This window comes from Patella vulgata, chromosome 7, assembly GCF_932274485.2.
Source record: "Patella vulgata chromosome 7, xgPatVulg1.2, whole genome shotgun sequence".
Taxonomy (NCBI): Eukaryota; Metazoa; Mollusca; class Gastropoda; family Patellidae; genus Patella; species Patella vulgata.
The window spans coordinates 54,830,194-54,846,381 of NC_065885.2; the positions used below are offsets into that span (position 1 = coordinate 54,830,194).

The following is a 16,188-nucleotide window of genomic DNA, read 5'->3' on the forward strand; positions in this document are numbered from 1 at the left end:
TTGAAATATATACGTGTCGTTGATGTAAGTGTCAGGAAGAAGCTTAGCAAATTGTATAGTTGAGTTGTTGCCCTCGATTGTCAGGGGGTCTGGCAAGGAACGACGTATAGTTATTCGGATAGGACGAAAAATCAAGGTCCTGTGTACACACTGGCGTACACGTAAAAGAACCCCTGGTTGTTGGAATTCTATATAAGAGGAGGCCGTAGTGCCGCTGCCCGGGCAACGTTTCCCTCACAGCAGATTACTGTATGGCGTATGCACCTATTCATTAGCCCAGTTTTTTTGAAAGGATCAACACGTTCGTTTGTTCCTGAAGTTTTACGTCCACTCCCAACAAGGGTGATGTCGTAGTCAATGTTTCCTAAGAAACTTGCCAGAAGAAGCCACAAAAATAGGCTTGATCCAGTATTTTGGGGAAAGCCACTATGTCTTTGCAGGGAAGCGCCCAAGTTGAAATTCATTAAAGGAGAAGCTTTGGGTATTTGAATCAACACAGTGCGACAGACTTTATACATGGAATACCGGCGAGTGAGTCGCTGCACATCCTCGGTATCCCCAGTGGTCTCATTCCGTTCTACTCCACTAACCCCTGGCTTAATCTATAGGGGGTGGGGGGGGACGTTTTCAAGTTATCCACCCTTATTGAGTGTGCTATTTTTATCGACCAATCAGGTTAATTGCAAATGAAGATGGCAAAGGGAAGTGACACAGAGCAAAAACTCTGTGGAAGTAACTTTCATCGGGTAAAGTAAGTAAAACGCAAAGGCTCCCTTCGAGATACAAGATTAGGAATTAGCCAGAAGGTAGCCTAAATGCGAGAAGTCCAAATTATACTAAATAAGTATTTATTAACAACAAATTACAAGTATTATATAATATGTTATTGAAGACTGGACGTTTATATATGTAGGTTCAAGAGTTCTATTGAGAATGTTGTTGATTGTTGTTTATTAAAGATTTAACGTCCAATACATTAAGTACGATATATATGGACAGATTGATTTAATTAAATTATTTACACTTAATGGGTTTCTGTGGAGAATCAAATTGCCAGGTTTAAGTTGAATAATAATAAACATCACAGAATGAAACATTTCAGACAAAGAACGAATAGTAACAATAATAACAAAAGTCAAACATATAGATGTTATACATATTTGAAATCAGCGAAACATGCTACAGATTTTGATAATAAGATTAAATATAAATGAATTAGAAATATATACATCATTTACATAAATCATTCAGTAAATGGACATATAAAAACGAAGGCGAAATGACTGGTTTGTAAACTGTCTTTTGATTGGTTCGCTGACTTAAGCTACAATCAAGGTTAGGGCAGATAATTTGAAATCGTGTAAACCCTATGGATTAACCCAGGGTAGAACGGAATAAGACACAGAGAGAGGGTTTTTGAGAGAGAGAGAGAGAGAGATCCGGTTTAACGTCGACACAAACTAGGTCATTTCGGGATTAACATATGGTTCAATTTTATTTCCATAATTCGCTTGCGCGTAGGGGTCTTTAGCAGTGGGAGGAACCCGGAGGATCCGGAGAAAACCCACGAGGTTGGACAGGCGACCCTACTCCTTGTCACGTACAACCGGGAAATCGAAACCACGCCAGTTGACTCAATGACAGACTTTATGATACAGGCGACCCTACCAGTGTAGTATAAGATAGATTTATTTGGCAGAAACATGTACAATATAATATATATTTATTTATGGTACAAATGTTTATTAAAAATAGTTTGTGGGGTCCATTTAATATTGCCCTCCCGCCCCGGCCCCACCCACCTGGCTTCAGCCCAGTCACTCCTCCCCCTTTTAATCCCGCCCTAGCAACTGGTCCCCAAACGCTACCTCTCTTGTTGTTCTTGTCGTAGAATTTTTGTTCAATATAGACTGCTTCCAAAACATGACCAAGGGCGCGGGAAGCTACCCTTTCAATTGGATCAAAATTCTATGTTTAACAAATTAGTATAGAGACTGAATGCATGGGGTTGTTTAAATAAACTTAGCGTTGCCAGATAATGAATATATACTGCATTTTGAAGGTTGGTCTTCAGGTTTTGTAGCCTAAGGGCAATAATAAATACGCATAATACCAAACCTAACTATGAATTTTGATACCACACTTTGCCGTACAATATCATGACAATTTTCGTAACAAATGTAAAACAGTTTTGTCCTTAGGGCCTGCATCGCATTCAGAGTTTCGGTGACAGGGGCAGTACTTTTTCTTATGGCGTATGGCGTAGGAATATTTGGTTAGCTGTGTCCATTTACCCCAAATCTTCTCATTTGACTCAGATAAACCGAAGAGTTTATGGTTTAATCTGATGTTTCCGCCGATTGATTTTTACAACATAGAAGCTTCATAAAACCAGCTTTAAAATGGTTGGACATGAGTGAATAAATTATAGGATCACAGATACTGTTTGAATACATCATCACCATAGCGAACATATTCCACTGATGTCTGACCTTTAAGCCAGCTAATTCCAGGAAATTTGTTACTGAGATTGGCGACCAGCATATCAAAAAGGAAAAGAAAATACTAGCGGAAACTTTGGCTAATCTTATATCCGATCGAGTTATGGTAATACTCGAGGATTTGTCACGAATACGTTTTGTGTTGCTCCGAACGGTGGAGAACAGCAAAGAATACAACGTCACGATCACTATAAAAGGCACAAAAACTGCCGACGTAATCAAAAACAGGGTGTAGGACATGCTTGATGGCCAGTAATGGGTACACGCTGCTTTAGCATAACTGTATTCAATGCTTCCCCAGTGAACTATTGGTGGAAAGGAAATGGCGATCGATATTATCCAAATAAAGATCACAGAACCTGGAAAATAGAATAATAATATTTTTTAAGACAAAGAAAAAATTTAATTAACATTTCGTATGACAAATTTAATGCATTAGCCTATAAGACATGGATGACAACTACTTCATTTATTCAAAGCTACGTTAAAGTAGCTAAGTCTTTAACTCAATATCATCCACAGTCTTTGACATTGAAAGCACAAATTATTTGTCAATTTAAATCAACATTGATGTTGTGAACTTACCGGGAAAAGATGGGCTTCTGATATCCAATATTTAAGACAAAATAAACATTTGACCACTGGTAAACGAATCGTGTACCAAAATGCATTTCAGCACCATTTGTAACAAGGGGCTTGAAGAACGACATATTCCACAAGTCATATCAAACGGTGACGGCATATTCTTATTTGGAGAGCATAAGCAATAAATACTACCGGTGTGGTGTAGACTGGGACAACCAGATGCTCTAGATAGCCATTAGATTGAGACTTCTCGCGTATTTCGCGAACATAACTGATTTGAAATTAGAGTAAAAACGGAAATGATTGAATGTAAATCAGTTCATATACATTCATATTACATTGTTATATACGTTGCGTTCCATTTGTGTCAATTTCTACGTCCGAAATATTAGCGATTTAGCTCCTTTAATACGAAGATCCTCTAACATAGCCACAGTTACGAATTTAACACTTTAGCTCACATACGGGTCAGAAAGCACGTATCGTTTGTCAAGAGGGAGATTTATGGTTCTAATCATCGAGAAGAATCAAAACGAAACATCGATTCAACAATGAATATGCATACGCACATCCCGTCCTTCTTGGCAGAGGCGTTCTTATTGTCACGTCTTCGGTGACTGATTCATCACGAGGTCATTTTGGAAGCTTCTATATCCGTTATCAATTAATGATGATTGGCTATCAAGTTATATCCTGCTTCAACAATGATAACGTCAGGAAACCGACCACCCAAACTATATTAATGGATAAAATTGATTCCAAATGTTGGTTTTTAAAGGACTGCAGAGATCATTGCTACGATAGCTGAGTAATACAGGTTTCCTGAATCGGAAGTGACGAACGCCAAAGGAAAACACTGACGACACTATTGTATAAGAATATGGCGCATTTGGTGGATAGCGTAATCTAAGCAATGTCGAAAACGGGAACGCAGAGGTAATAAAGGAAACTGTTTATGGCCGAATGGTTAGCACGTCCGCGCTGTATATATAAGGTCTGACATTCGGTCAACTGGCGTGGTTTCGATTCCTCGGCTGTGCGTGACAAGGAGTAGGGTCGCCTGTCCAACCTCGTGGGTTTTCTCTGGGTCCTCCGGTTTCCTCCCACTGTTAAAGACCCCTACGCGCAAGCGAATTATTGAAATAAAATTGAACCACGTGTTAGTCCCGAAATGACCTAGTTTGTGTCTAGTGGACGTTGAACCCCATTTCACTCTCTCTCTTCTTATGAAGCATCCAAGCGAATATTTACTGCGTATCAGTTTGGGAAAAATGGTACTCGAGTACGTCGTGTGACTTAAATAATGTGCATACAAGCTTCAGATGAATTATGATCGTATATAATTGCCATTCATAAATACGTCAAAGAGTATCTATTAGGGATTTCATGTAAATCCCTGGTTTTGGCAACTGCCTGGTGATTGCATAAAACCCCTGGACGATTTTTACATAAAAGAGACACTGCATATTTATTCGGTTATTTATTAAAACATAGTCTGCTATGAACGCCGATTGAAAAAGTTGACCTTCTTGAAACATCCTGGAAAGGGACAATTGGGATGAGACAAAAAACAAATAAACAATGTCCCGTGTACACATTGGCGTGCATGTAAAAGATTCCTTGGCAGTTGGAATTCGATATAAGAGTAGGCCGTAGCGCAGCTGCCCTGGCAAATTATCCCCCATAGCAAACTGTTTGCCCGTTTTCAATAGCCCAGTCGAAGCAAGAGAGTAGGACGTTAAACCCCATTTCACTTCTTGAAACATCCAGATCTGCTGTTAAACCCAACGAGGTTAAATCTGACGAACCTTGGCCACCAGAACTGTATTCCTATTCCAACATTTTGGCTGATATTTATTTTCTTGTTCTTGTTCTTCTCCTTCTTGTCAAAGCATCGAGGTGTGGGATGGCCGAATAGTTTAACGCGTGCACGTTAGATCATAAGGTTTGTTATTGAGTCAAGTGGCGTGGTCTCGAATCCCCACTTCTACGTTAAAGAGGTAGGCTCGCCTTTCCAACCGTCGAGGGTTTTCACCGGGTCCTCCGGTTCCCACTTTCCACGCACCACTGCTAAAGACCCCTACGCGCAAACAAATTATTGAAATAATGCCCCGGCATTGTCTAGTTTGTATCAAGGGGACGTTAAACCCCATTCCTTCCTCTTTCCCCACAAAGCCTCAATAATCACCCGACAGATTGAGTAAATTAATCAGCTAGTAGCCATTAATCAAGCTGTATTAATGATGTTTTCAGATTTAACTTAAAGTTTAAATTCTGTAAAGATGCATGTATCAGGATCTGCATTCAAATGGTATTTCATCGATCAAGGATGCTCGCACTACCACGCCCAAGGGAAAGGTGAAAGGTGAAAGATGATACGCTGGAAATACAATAGAGGTTTCACAAAATCGGAACATTTCAGTGATTTTGTGAAATCCCTGGTGGCCAGAGCGGTTAAAAGAAATCCCTAATTACACCGATTCCCTGAACATAATAGAGTGTGCGTATGTTTAATCTCATATCACATGCTATAAATCAATCTAATACACAAAGATCTAGCGAAAATTCACTGCTGATCAGTGTGGCTATAATATAAATAATACGGAAACCAAAGACGTTATTGTTCCGATTTGTTAGGTTCCGCCTGAACAATAAAACCATTATGTTGACGAGGCTTAAACCCTATACGCCAGTCTGTTCCATTCCTTGAAGGAAACATAATATAATCTTTCCTGTCGACATGAATGGGTTGAACATGTGGATGTATAAGATAATGAGAAATAACCAAGTTTGTTAATTGCCATATTTGCTCATTTCTATAATATTATCAGATTGCTACCCGTCTCTTCACTAAACCGGGTCATTGCATGAGTTATCTTCATAAAACATAATGGACATTTTGTGTTTTTTCTATCTTAAAGTGGCGTATGCTGTTATTCACTTCCGATTCTAGCCTATATTTGTTATAATTGGTGCAGAATGACATCTGCTCTTTATTCATTCTGGGAAATTCGACACATACTATTTCCCCCTTGTCAGTGGTGCAAGACAAGGGACAACGTGTAGTCTTTCGGATGGGACGTGTACACGTTGACATGCACATAAAAGAACCCTTGATAGTTGTAAGTCTAATGCCGCTACCCGGGCAAAGTTATCCCTATAACACAATCGGTGCAAAAATAAAATGAAATGAAATGGGGGATAACGTCCTACTGTTCTGCTCCGAACTGGGCTAATGAAGACGGGCATATGCCATACAGTATGCGCCATACAGTATGCTATGAGGGAAATTTTGCCCGGACAGCGTAACTAGGGCCTAACCTTATATCGAATTCCAACTGCCAAGGGATCCTTTACGTGCAAGCCAATGTGTACACGGGGCATCGGTTTTTCGTGCCACCCGAACGACTATATGTAATCCCGTCCAAGGCCCTCCGTCCCGCACCACTGACAAGTGGGGACCACGCCGGAAAATACCGATGAACTTTCTCGGCCAACACAGGGATCGAACACGGAACCTCCTGGTTAACGAGCCAACGTCATACTCACTGAGTCACCGTGGCTCCACAACAGTTACACTGTATGTCATGATCGTGTCGTATGTGATGATCGTGTCTTAATGTTGATATTGCGTATTATCTGTAATCTATATGACTGGCGATGTGTAAACATGTATTGTAATAACAATGGTAAATCATTTTAATCTTTTCATTAATCTGGATTCAAATGAAATTATCCAGGATTTTTCGATCAGAAAATCGAGAAATAAAAAATACTATATTTAATTCAGCATCATGCAAGCTTTGTTTCAATTTGATGAAAGATAACAAATTTATTTACAATTTAGTATGGTTTTTATTTCAAATTAAAAATAGCGAAACCATCAGTTCTTACTTTGGAAATGAAATGGGGTTTAACGTTCTACTGGGCTAATAAAGACGGGCATACACCATACAGTGTGCTATGAGAGAAATTTTGCCCGGACAGCAGCACTACGGCCTACTCTTGTATCGAATTCCAACTGCCAAGGGATCTTTTACGTGCACGCCAATGTATACAACGGACCTCCGTTTTTTGTCCAATACGAACACCCGACCTCCAGGCAAGCAAGCTAGTGTCTTACCCACTTAGCCATCGTGGCTCCCTTTCTTACTTTGGCGAGAGAAAGAGAGAGACATGGGGTTTAACGTCCACTCGACACAAACTTGGCCAATTCTGGACTAACATGATTCAGTTTTATTTCAATAGTGGGAAGAAACAGGAGGACCCGGAGAAAACCCACGAGGTTGGACAGGCGAACCTACTCCTTGTCACGTACAACCGGTGAATCGAAATGACACCAGTTGACTCAATGACAGACCTTATAATACAAAGTGGGAAGAAACAGGAGGACCCGGAGAAAATCCACGAGGTTGGACAGGCGACCCTACTCCTTGTCAGGTACAACCGGTGAATCGAAATCACACCAGTTGACTCAATGACAGACCTTATGATACAACGCGCACGCTCTAACCATTCGGCCATCCACCCCCTTTCGTACTTAGGGGCGCTTAAGGTGTGAATCCAGCCCAGATGTGATGTTAGTATAACATGCAAATGATCAAAAATTTAATGTTAAGGAATTTTGGTTGCATCTCAAAATAATTTCTCGTCAATGTTACACTATTTAAAGGAGCTAAATCGCTAATATTTTGGATCTAGAAATTGACACAAATGGCTCGCAACGCATATAATAATGTAATGTGAATGTATATAAACTGATTTACATTCACTCGTTTCTGTTTTTACTGCAATTTCTAATCAGTTATGTTCGGCGAAATACGCCAGAAGTCTCAATCGAATGGAAATCTCTAGCGTCTGGTTATTCCACTCTATACCGATAGTATTTATTGCGCATGCTCTCCAGATAAGAATATAGCGTCACCGTTTGACATGACTTGTGGAATATATCTAGCCCCTTTCTACGAGTCCCTTGTTAAAAATGACGCTGAAATGCACCATGGTACACGATTCGTGTACCAATGGTAAAATGTTTATTTTGTCTTAAATATTGGGTATCAGAAGCCCATCTTTTGCCCGTAAGGTCACAACATCAATGTTGATTTAAATTGACAAATAATTCGTGTTTTCAATGTTGAAGATTTTGGATGATATTGAGTTAGAGACTTAGCTACTTTAATATTAAAAATATCTAGTTTAGACATGAGGTAAATTTGTCAAACAACTTTCATTTCTTTTGCAACATTAAAAAATCATTTTGAGATGAAACCAAAATTCTTGATCAAATAATCAAAAGACCAAAGCCGGGGGGTGGGGGACGGCTATTTGTTATGGCCAGCTCAATTATTGTCAAGGTCGCCGAGATGTAAATAAGGTTAGGGCACGTGATTGTTGGCTAGATTGAAGGTTAGGTGTTAGTGTAAGCATTGGGACTAGGTCTAGTGTTAGTGTTAGTGTTGCGATTAGCGCTAGCCCTGTTTACATCTCGTGACCTATCACGAAAAATTGAGCTGTCCATATCATTTAGTACTAACCAGAGGGGGGGGGGGGTTACTCGATTGAATTCTCTCAATCCCAAAAATAGTGACAATCGAGGGAAAAGGTGGATTTGCACGCGACTGCATTAAAAAAAACGTCACGATTCTACTCACACCACTCCCATATTTGGGATTAAGAGAACTGTGACAGGGCCTGAATTCGTGTCACTCGATTATGTCAATCGAACATCCCTAAGCTCTCTTCGCCCATCTACGGATGTCCGCCATCGATTGTTAAGACATTTTCTAGATATCAAAACAACCAGTATGACGTATTATTGAACGATTCTACACGTGTCTTTAAAACGAAATGCAGGGCAGTAAACAACTTAAAATAAACGGAAGGCAATTTTAACTCTTTTTGTTATTTTAAGGCTTTGTGTATAATTTGATATATTTTTGTCTAGATTTACAATCAATAGTTTTCATAACATATTCATCGTTTGTGTTTATAAGGTCACGCAATATCCCCGACTGTTTATTAATATGCTTATTAAAGTTTATGCTTAGTGAAACAATGCTGATTTAATCTGATTTTCTTATCGTCTAAATAATAGCTCTGTCTGGGGTATTGTTTACATTATTAATAGGAATCTAGTCATAAATATTTAAATTCCAAACACAACAAGATTATTTTGTTTAAATACATCACGAGCAAGCACAAAGAAAAAACCCTCAAGACCAAGGAAATGAAATGAGTTCTAATGACTTGGCAAATGAAGACGGCATACGCCATGCAGTGTGTTACGAAGGCAGCTTTGCCGGGACAGCGTAGAAATGGTTCCACTACTGATGTCTTCCGCCTTACTCCAGCCACAGTAGTGGCTCGTCCTACAGAGTTCCTTTGCGCAAGTTTTTTAGTCAAATGACTACAAAAAGGTTACTGGCCTATAGTTCCCTTAATTTACACATAAACTGACCCAAAACAGTACTGCACATAGCTTAACATATAATAAATCAATTCTCATTAAAATAAAGGTGAAGCCTTACCGCATATTTATATGATTTGATGAAACGCGAAATTTCAACTGTCCGGTGTCATGGTGGCTTGCGTAGTAATACGTCATTACAAGAAACATCGCTATGCAAATGTAGAACGCACAACCACAAAGAAAAACTGTTCGGTAACTATTTTAGTGGTCCAGTCTTCACTATTTGTCATAGAATTACTTATTCCAATACAAACTGTAATGATATGTGTTGACAATTGTGCGTTTGAACCTATTTGAACTTGCGTAAGGAGTCTTAGACTATGTAGAGAAAACAGCCATGCCTAACCTGTAACCAAACTCAAACCTCTCTGACAAAGTTTTTCAATTAGGACACCAAAAAAACCTTGAATGGCTCAAACATCCAATCAAACCTAAGCACCACATGCACATGCATCTCAGTCCAGACACATTGGGGATGTCCGATTGAACGTTCCGAAATTGAATTCTGTCAAACCCCAAAATAGTGACAATCGAGTGAAAATGGGAATTTGGGGCTAGAACGCATGCGCCGACTGCATGAGAAAACATCTCAACCATCCATGACAGCTGAAACATATTGGTTGTGCTTAATTACGTCATGATTCTACTCACACCACCTTCGTTGTTGGGACTGACAGAACTGTGGCAGGACTGAATTATTCCGCGTCACACGATTACAATTCCGTCAATTCGGAACGTTCCGGACTGACAATCGAGAATCCTCTATATATTACGTTCACCCTCATTACCTAACTTGTTAAAACATACCCACAATCATTCTGTAAAAAAAACCCCCAAGGTATATACATTGACAATAATTAAACTTTATTAACCAAAACCTGTACAACCATTAATAAATGTTTATAAAACAAATAAATTTCTCTTTTAACCACACACCAAATTAATAAGATACCCTAAATGACCGAAATAAACCATGTCAGAAATGAAAATACCAATTGTGAAAGGGGCGAATCAATAAAATTAGTGTTAACATCGATAGGACGTTGACTGAACTTAGATTCATTGATTTGGATGTTGTAGTTTGCTGATCTACACAGTCGATTTTTTTTTGATAAGAAACTAACCAGATTAGGCTTACTTCTAAAAACTTTTCAACAAAAGGAGAGGACAATGCAAAAACGCTGAACTAATTAATATTGATTACAATTATTTAATTGGATATCGTGATCATGATGATAAACCAAACCTCCTATATTTGTTTCATATACGCCTTTAAAAACATTCTTATAGAAACTAGAAGGGTAGTTATTGCCAATTAAAAACAAGGATGTTGTATATCGACGATATTTTTTTTATATGTAAATTGTATTAAGAATCGTTAATTTTAAAATTTGGAATAATGATTTCGTGCCTGATACAAATACGAAATAAAACGTTATGTTTGTTACAATAAACACTTTACCTTGTTGTTTGGTGTACGCCCAAATAATAATGTAGGCTTTTATTGTCATCTCGCCTATTGGTCGTCAATCCGTCCACAATGGGCTACTATTCAGAGTTTTATTGAAAAGAACAAAAGAATCTGTAACAATAGTCGACTGTCCAACCTCGTGGGTTTCTCCAGGGCCTCCAGTTTCCTCCTATTGCTAAATACCCCTACGCGCAAGCGAATTATTTACATAAAATTGAACCATGTGTTAGTCCCGAAATAACCTAGTTTATGTCGAGTGAACGTTAAACCCCATTTCTCTATCTCTCCCGTGTAATGATAGGCCTATAAAGTTATTAGTTAAACGGCGCGGTGGACAGCTTTTTGGCCCAGCTATGAAAGTCGATAAACGCCTCCCCCCTCAAGTTAACTATGGTCAAATGTTTCCAATGCCATCATAATAACTCAATATACAGGTCACAATTCTATGGAATACAATTACTGCTTTTTACTGAGCGACGTTTCGACTAGGCTTCTCTAGTCATTATCAAGTTATGATAAAAAATGAAAATAGACAGGACAATATATACATGTACACAACAATGCTTAGTTAATGCTGACAAACCATGCGATGCAGGGATGCCGATATAGTAGTTACATCCCTGGTTTGTCAGCATTAACTGAGCATTGTTGTATTCATGTATATATTGTCCTGTCATATTTTCATTTTTTTAATCATAGCTTGATAATGACTAGAGAAGCCTAGTCGAAACGTCGCTCAGTAAAAAGCAGTAATTGTATTCCATAGAATTGTGACCTGTATACTCTAGTTCAATTACTAAATGCCATTGAAACATAATAACTCAACACTATTTTCAAGTAGAATTTTGCGATTAAAAAAAAATCATGCGGTCTACGCATGTTCGAGTCTCGTAATGGCTGATCATTTCAAAGGTATTTTGTGTATGATTTTTAATCGCAAAATTCTGCTTAGAAATAGTGTTCAATTATTATAAATTTGTGTCAGATGTAGCCAGACATGGTTCCTTTTTGCGAAAAATAAAGAGTCGTAGTGACAAATAGAATGCAAGGATCCCAAAATAGCCCTAGAACAGAGGAAGGGAAGAGCGGTATTTTCATATTGCAGCTAAATAGGGACGGAAAGGAACGATTAGCGGACAGCGTCCGAACAGAGACCGTTCCTAAAGAAACTAAAGTTATTTGAGCATTCGATGGCATTTTTGAGCCTCTAGAAATAATCTTATTACAAGGAAAAATCGAGAATTAATTTTTCGCACAGTTTCTCAAACATATTAAAGAGACCAGCTAGAATTAGCGCCCTTTTATTAGAAACCATTCCATAGGTCAGAGTTTCTTAAGCGTTTTATTTTGAAAATTTCGTTGTTCGGTAAACTGAACCAAAGAAAAAATTCTCAAATTTCGATATTTTTGTGTTTTGTACAATCATTCGATTTGGGTTGTACATTATTCTGGTCTATACGGTGTGCATACTTTACAGGCGAGCGTTTTGAAGATCTATTTGTTTAAAAATTTAATAGATTCTTGTGATTAAATAACACGCCGTCATTAACATCCCACGCCCATGGACCTTGGAATGTGTTTTTCATATTGGACACATTGATGATCATCTTCTGTTTTAATGACATTTTAAGTGCAAAACAGACAATGGACATTAATGCATATGGCCTTTCAAAAATTTATCTATAAAAGCAACCAAATTATCTAATGCATTGTCTTTAAATATCACATTGCTTACTCACAGAAATGTTAGAATCTCCAAAAAAACGGAAACAAAATCAATAATTTTTGCTTTGCAATTTGTTTTTAGATAAAACGATGACTTAATACAATACGGTTATTTTTTATTTAATTTGTTGAAAGTGAATTTCTATAAATAACAGAAACAATATGGTAACATAATTTGATCTTATCATTCTCAGGGAAAATGTACGATGATTGTATTCAGACAATGGATCTATTAAAGATAAATAGGTGTTGGGCGGGTGAGTAACTTAGATCATCCATGCAGTCATAGGTTCGATCTCTCTTGCTTATATGATTTAAGGGGATCACGTGGCTAAGTGGGTAAGACGCTAGCTCGCTAGCCTGGAGGTCTGGTGTTCGATCCCTGCATTTGCCGAGAAATTTCATCCAGATTTTCCGGCGTGGTTCTCCCTTGTCAGTGATGCAGGACGGAGGGGCTGACAAGGAAAGCTGTCTAGTCGTTCGGATGGGACGAAAAACCGAGGTCCCGTGTACACATTGGCGTGCACGTAAAAGATCCCTTGGCAGTTGGAATTCGATACAAGAGTAGGCCGTAGTGCCGCTGTCCGGGCAAAATTTCCCTCATAGCACACTGTATGGTGTATGCCCGTCTTCATTAGCCCAGGTTAGGAGCAGAACAGTAGGACGTTAAACTCCATTTCATTTCATTTCATTTCATTTCTCTTGCTTATACATGGCAAGGTGCAGGGTCGCACACCTTCACAAAAAACATTTGGTGTCATACTTTAGGAAGCACACAAAACATATTTGGTGTCATATATTAAGAACTCACCAAAGAACATCTGGTGTCATATGTTAAGAACTCCCCTCAAAAAACATTTGGAGTCAATTTTTCAGAACTCCCCGCCAAAAAAACATTTGTCGTCAAATTTTAAGAACCCCGCGTCCAAGTTTAAGAACTCACCCGAAAAAAACCATTTAGTGCCATATTTTAAGAACCGAAACAATTTAGTATCAAACCGTAGGATTTCAGCAAAACATTTGGTATCATATTTTTTAAAAATGAAATGAAATAAAAGGGGGTTTATCGCCCTACTTTTCGGCTTCATGTGGGCCAATAAAGAAGGGCATCAAAACATAACAAAACAAATTTGAGAAGGGCGGATCCAGGATTTGCAGAAAGGGGAGAGGGGCGTGCTGCCCTCACTTGGGAGTCGGCGGACAGACGGGCAATCAACCAAGTCACCATCCGACTCGTTTCGGAGTAAATTACGATTTCCAACCTAAACTGGTTGTTAAACCTAAACCTAAACTTTTCCCGCGAGAATATATGGGGCAAAAAATTGTTCGCCACCGCAAAAAATAGGGTGGGGCGGGGGCGTGCGCCGGGTGCCCCCCCCCCTATCCGCGCCTGTTTGATAACATAATTTTAAAAAGAAAAGAATCATGTTATCCAGGATTTTTAATATTATGGCATTAATGGAATAAACTATACAATGCACTTACCGATATAAAACTTTTTAGTCAGGTATGTTTTCGCGAACTGTGAATGACACACAGCAATATACCTAGAAACTGCAATAACTCCAAGATTCATCAGAGACGCAATTCCAAATACGAGCATAGTGATCCCATTAAGATGACAGACGACACCGTCCCACGGCCATTTATCTTGAATAAGAACTATGACGGATATTGGTATACTTGTACTAGTAAATCCGAGATCAGTCACTGCCAGGTTGAACACGGTTATCATTGAAATCTTTTTCAGTTTTGGGTCTTTAACTATTATGTAACATACACATGCGTTACCTGCTATGGAAATAAAGAAGATTAAAATCATTATTATTATGACTATGATCTGTTCAGCAGTTGATCTGTGTTCTTCATCAGTAACGGTGTCATTTGTCCAATTCATTATTGATGCTTATGTATCGTTTGTTTGTAATCATACAAGTTCACCCGAGACTAGAACTTCATCGAGAACCCACGAGATAAATTGTATCACTTAATTATCTCTTAAATAATAATGGTGTTGACATTACGCCTATGTCTCTTGGTTTTAGTCACCACGAGACATTTAACTACATCCCTTTTCTACGGTTTTAGTCACCGCAAGACGTTTAATAACGTCCCCTTTCTACGGTTTTAGTCAGAATAAGAAGTGTAACTGTTTGTCGGTTTCAGTCACTATAAGCAGTTTAAATGTTTTAGCCACCATAAGAAGTTTAGTTACGTCTTTTTCTACGGTTTTAGTCACCATAAGAAGCTTAACCGTTTAACGGGTTTAGTCACAATAAGAAAGGTTCAACCGCGTCCCTTTCTACGGTTTAACTAACTCTGATAAATAAAATCAGTTCTGAAATGCAAACAAACCGACCCACCGCATGTACGTCATCAAGGGAAATCTGCGACATAAAATGAACAATTAAATAATGTTTGTACAGTATGCGTACTCAAAATCAAAAGAAGTTCCCGAGATGTAATGAAATCGATCTTATTTCACACAATGTTATAACGTATTTCCAATATTAGCCCAACTCACTAGATGGACTTCACCAAGATTCCACAAGAGAAATTGAATATTGAATAACCAATGACGTCCTCTATAATAAAGCGTCGATTACTATGGCCATTGATTTACAGTTCCTAGGCACGTTGAAGCGCCGCCCATCCCATGATAATTCTAAACTAGCCGGAAAAACGGACACGTGATGTATAATTTTCGTATTATTTTGGTTTATTGATTAATACTTATAGCGTATACAGAACACAAAAGAAATTTCCACAAAACGCAATATCTTCTTTACAACAAATTAACAACCTTCCTAATCAGTGTGTGGGGACCGCTGCCAGCGTCTTACTTACTTAGTAACCTTGACCCCCCGTCTAAATAATTACTGGTTAGCTACAGTTGCTTGAAACACAATTCGTACGTGACAAGGAGTAGGGTCGCCTGTCCAACCTCGTGGGTTTTCTCCGGGTCCTCCGATTAACCCCCACTGCTAAAGACCCCTACGCGCAAGCGAATTATTGAAATAAAATTGAACCCCATGTGTTAGTCCCGAAATGACTTAGTTTGTGTCGAGTGGACGTTAAACCCCATTTCTCTCTCTCTCTCTCTCTCTCTCTCTCTCTCTCTCTCTCTCTCTCTCTCTCATGAAACACAATTCATGCCCATTTCTTAAATCTTTTGATTTATTGCATAAACGAGATGCACTAACAAACCTAACGGAGGGTTAAAACAACAACAACAAATAACAGCAAAAAACACTAACCAGGTAGCTATGACGACATTCTAGGGGGGATGAATTATTTCTGATTTACATTGCATCGACAACGAAAAACATAATGGAAGTTAATGGAAATCAACAATCAGGTTGTGGATATTAAGTAGCCTAATGTTTTTATAACCTCCGTTGCATTTGATACAAAACCCTTGCAGACACAAACAAACT

At 38.6% G+C, this 16,188-nt stretch overlaps 1 protein-coding gene across 1 annotated transcript; it reads right to left on the reverse strand.

The window, feature by feature from the left end:
• Positions 1-1,837: 1,837 nt before the first annotated feature.
• On the reverse strand, positions 1,838-15,256 carry LOC126828279 (histamine H2 receptor). Its single transcript, XM_050557961.2, has 2 exons — positions 14,237-15,256; positions 1,838-2,860 (listed from the first exon to the last, which is right to left on the reverse strand). Exons 1-2 carry the CDS (start codon positions 14,646-14,648, stop codon positions 2,340-2,342), a joined length of 933 nt encoding a protein of 310 aa, XP_050413918.1. The 5' UTR covers positions 14,649-15,256; the 3' UTR covers positions 1,838-2,339.
• Between the last annotated feature and the right edge of the window lie 932 nt (positions 15,257-16,188).

Coding starts and splice junctions, on each gene's coding strand:
- LOC126828279 (XM_050557961.2), bottom strand. CDS start 14,648: ATGAATTGGACAAATGACACCGTTACTGATGAAGAACACAGATCAACT. Junction 2,861..14,236: donor GACTAAAAAGTTTTATATCG/GTAAGTGCATTG, acceptor TCTATTTTCCAG/GTTCTGTGATCTTTATTTGG.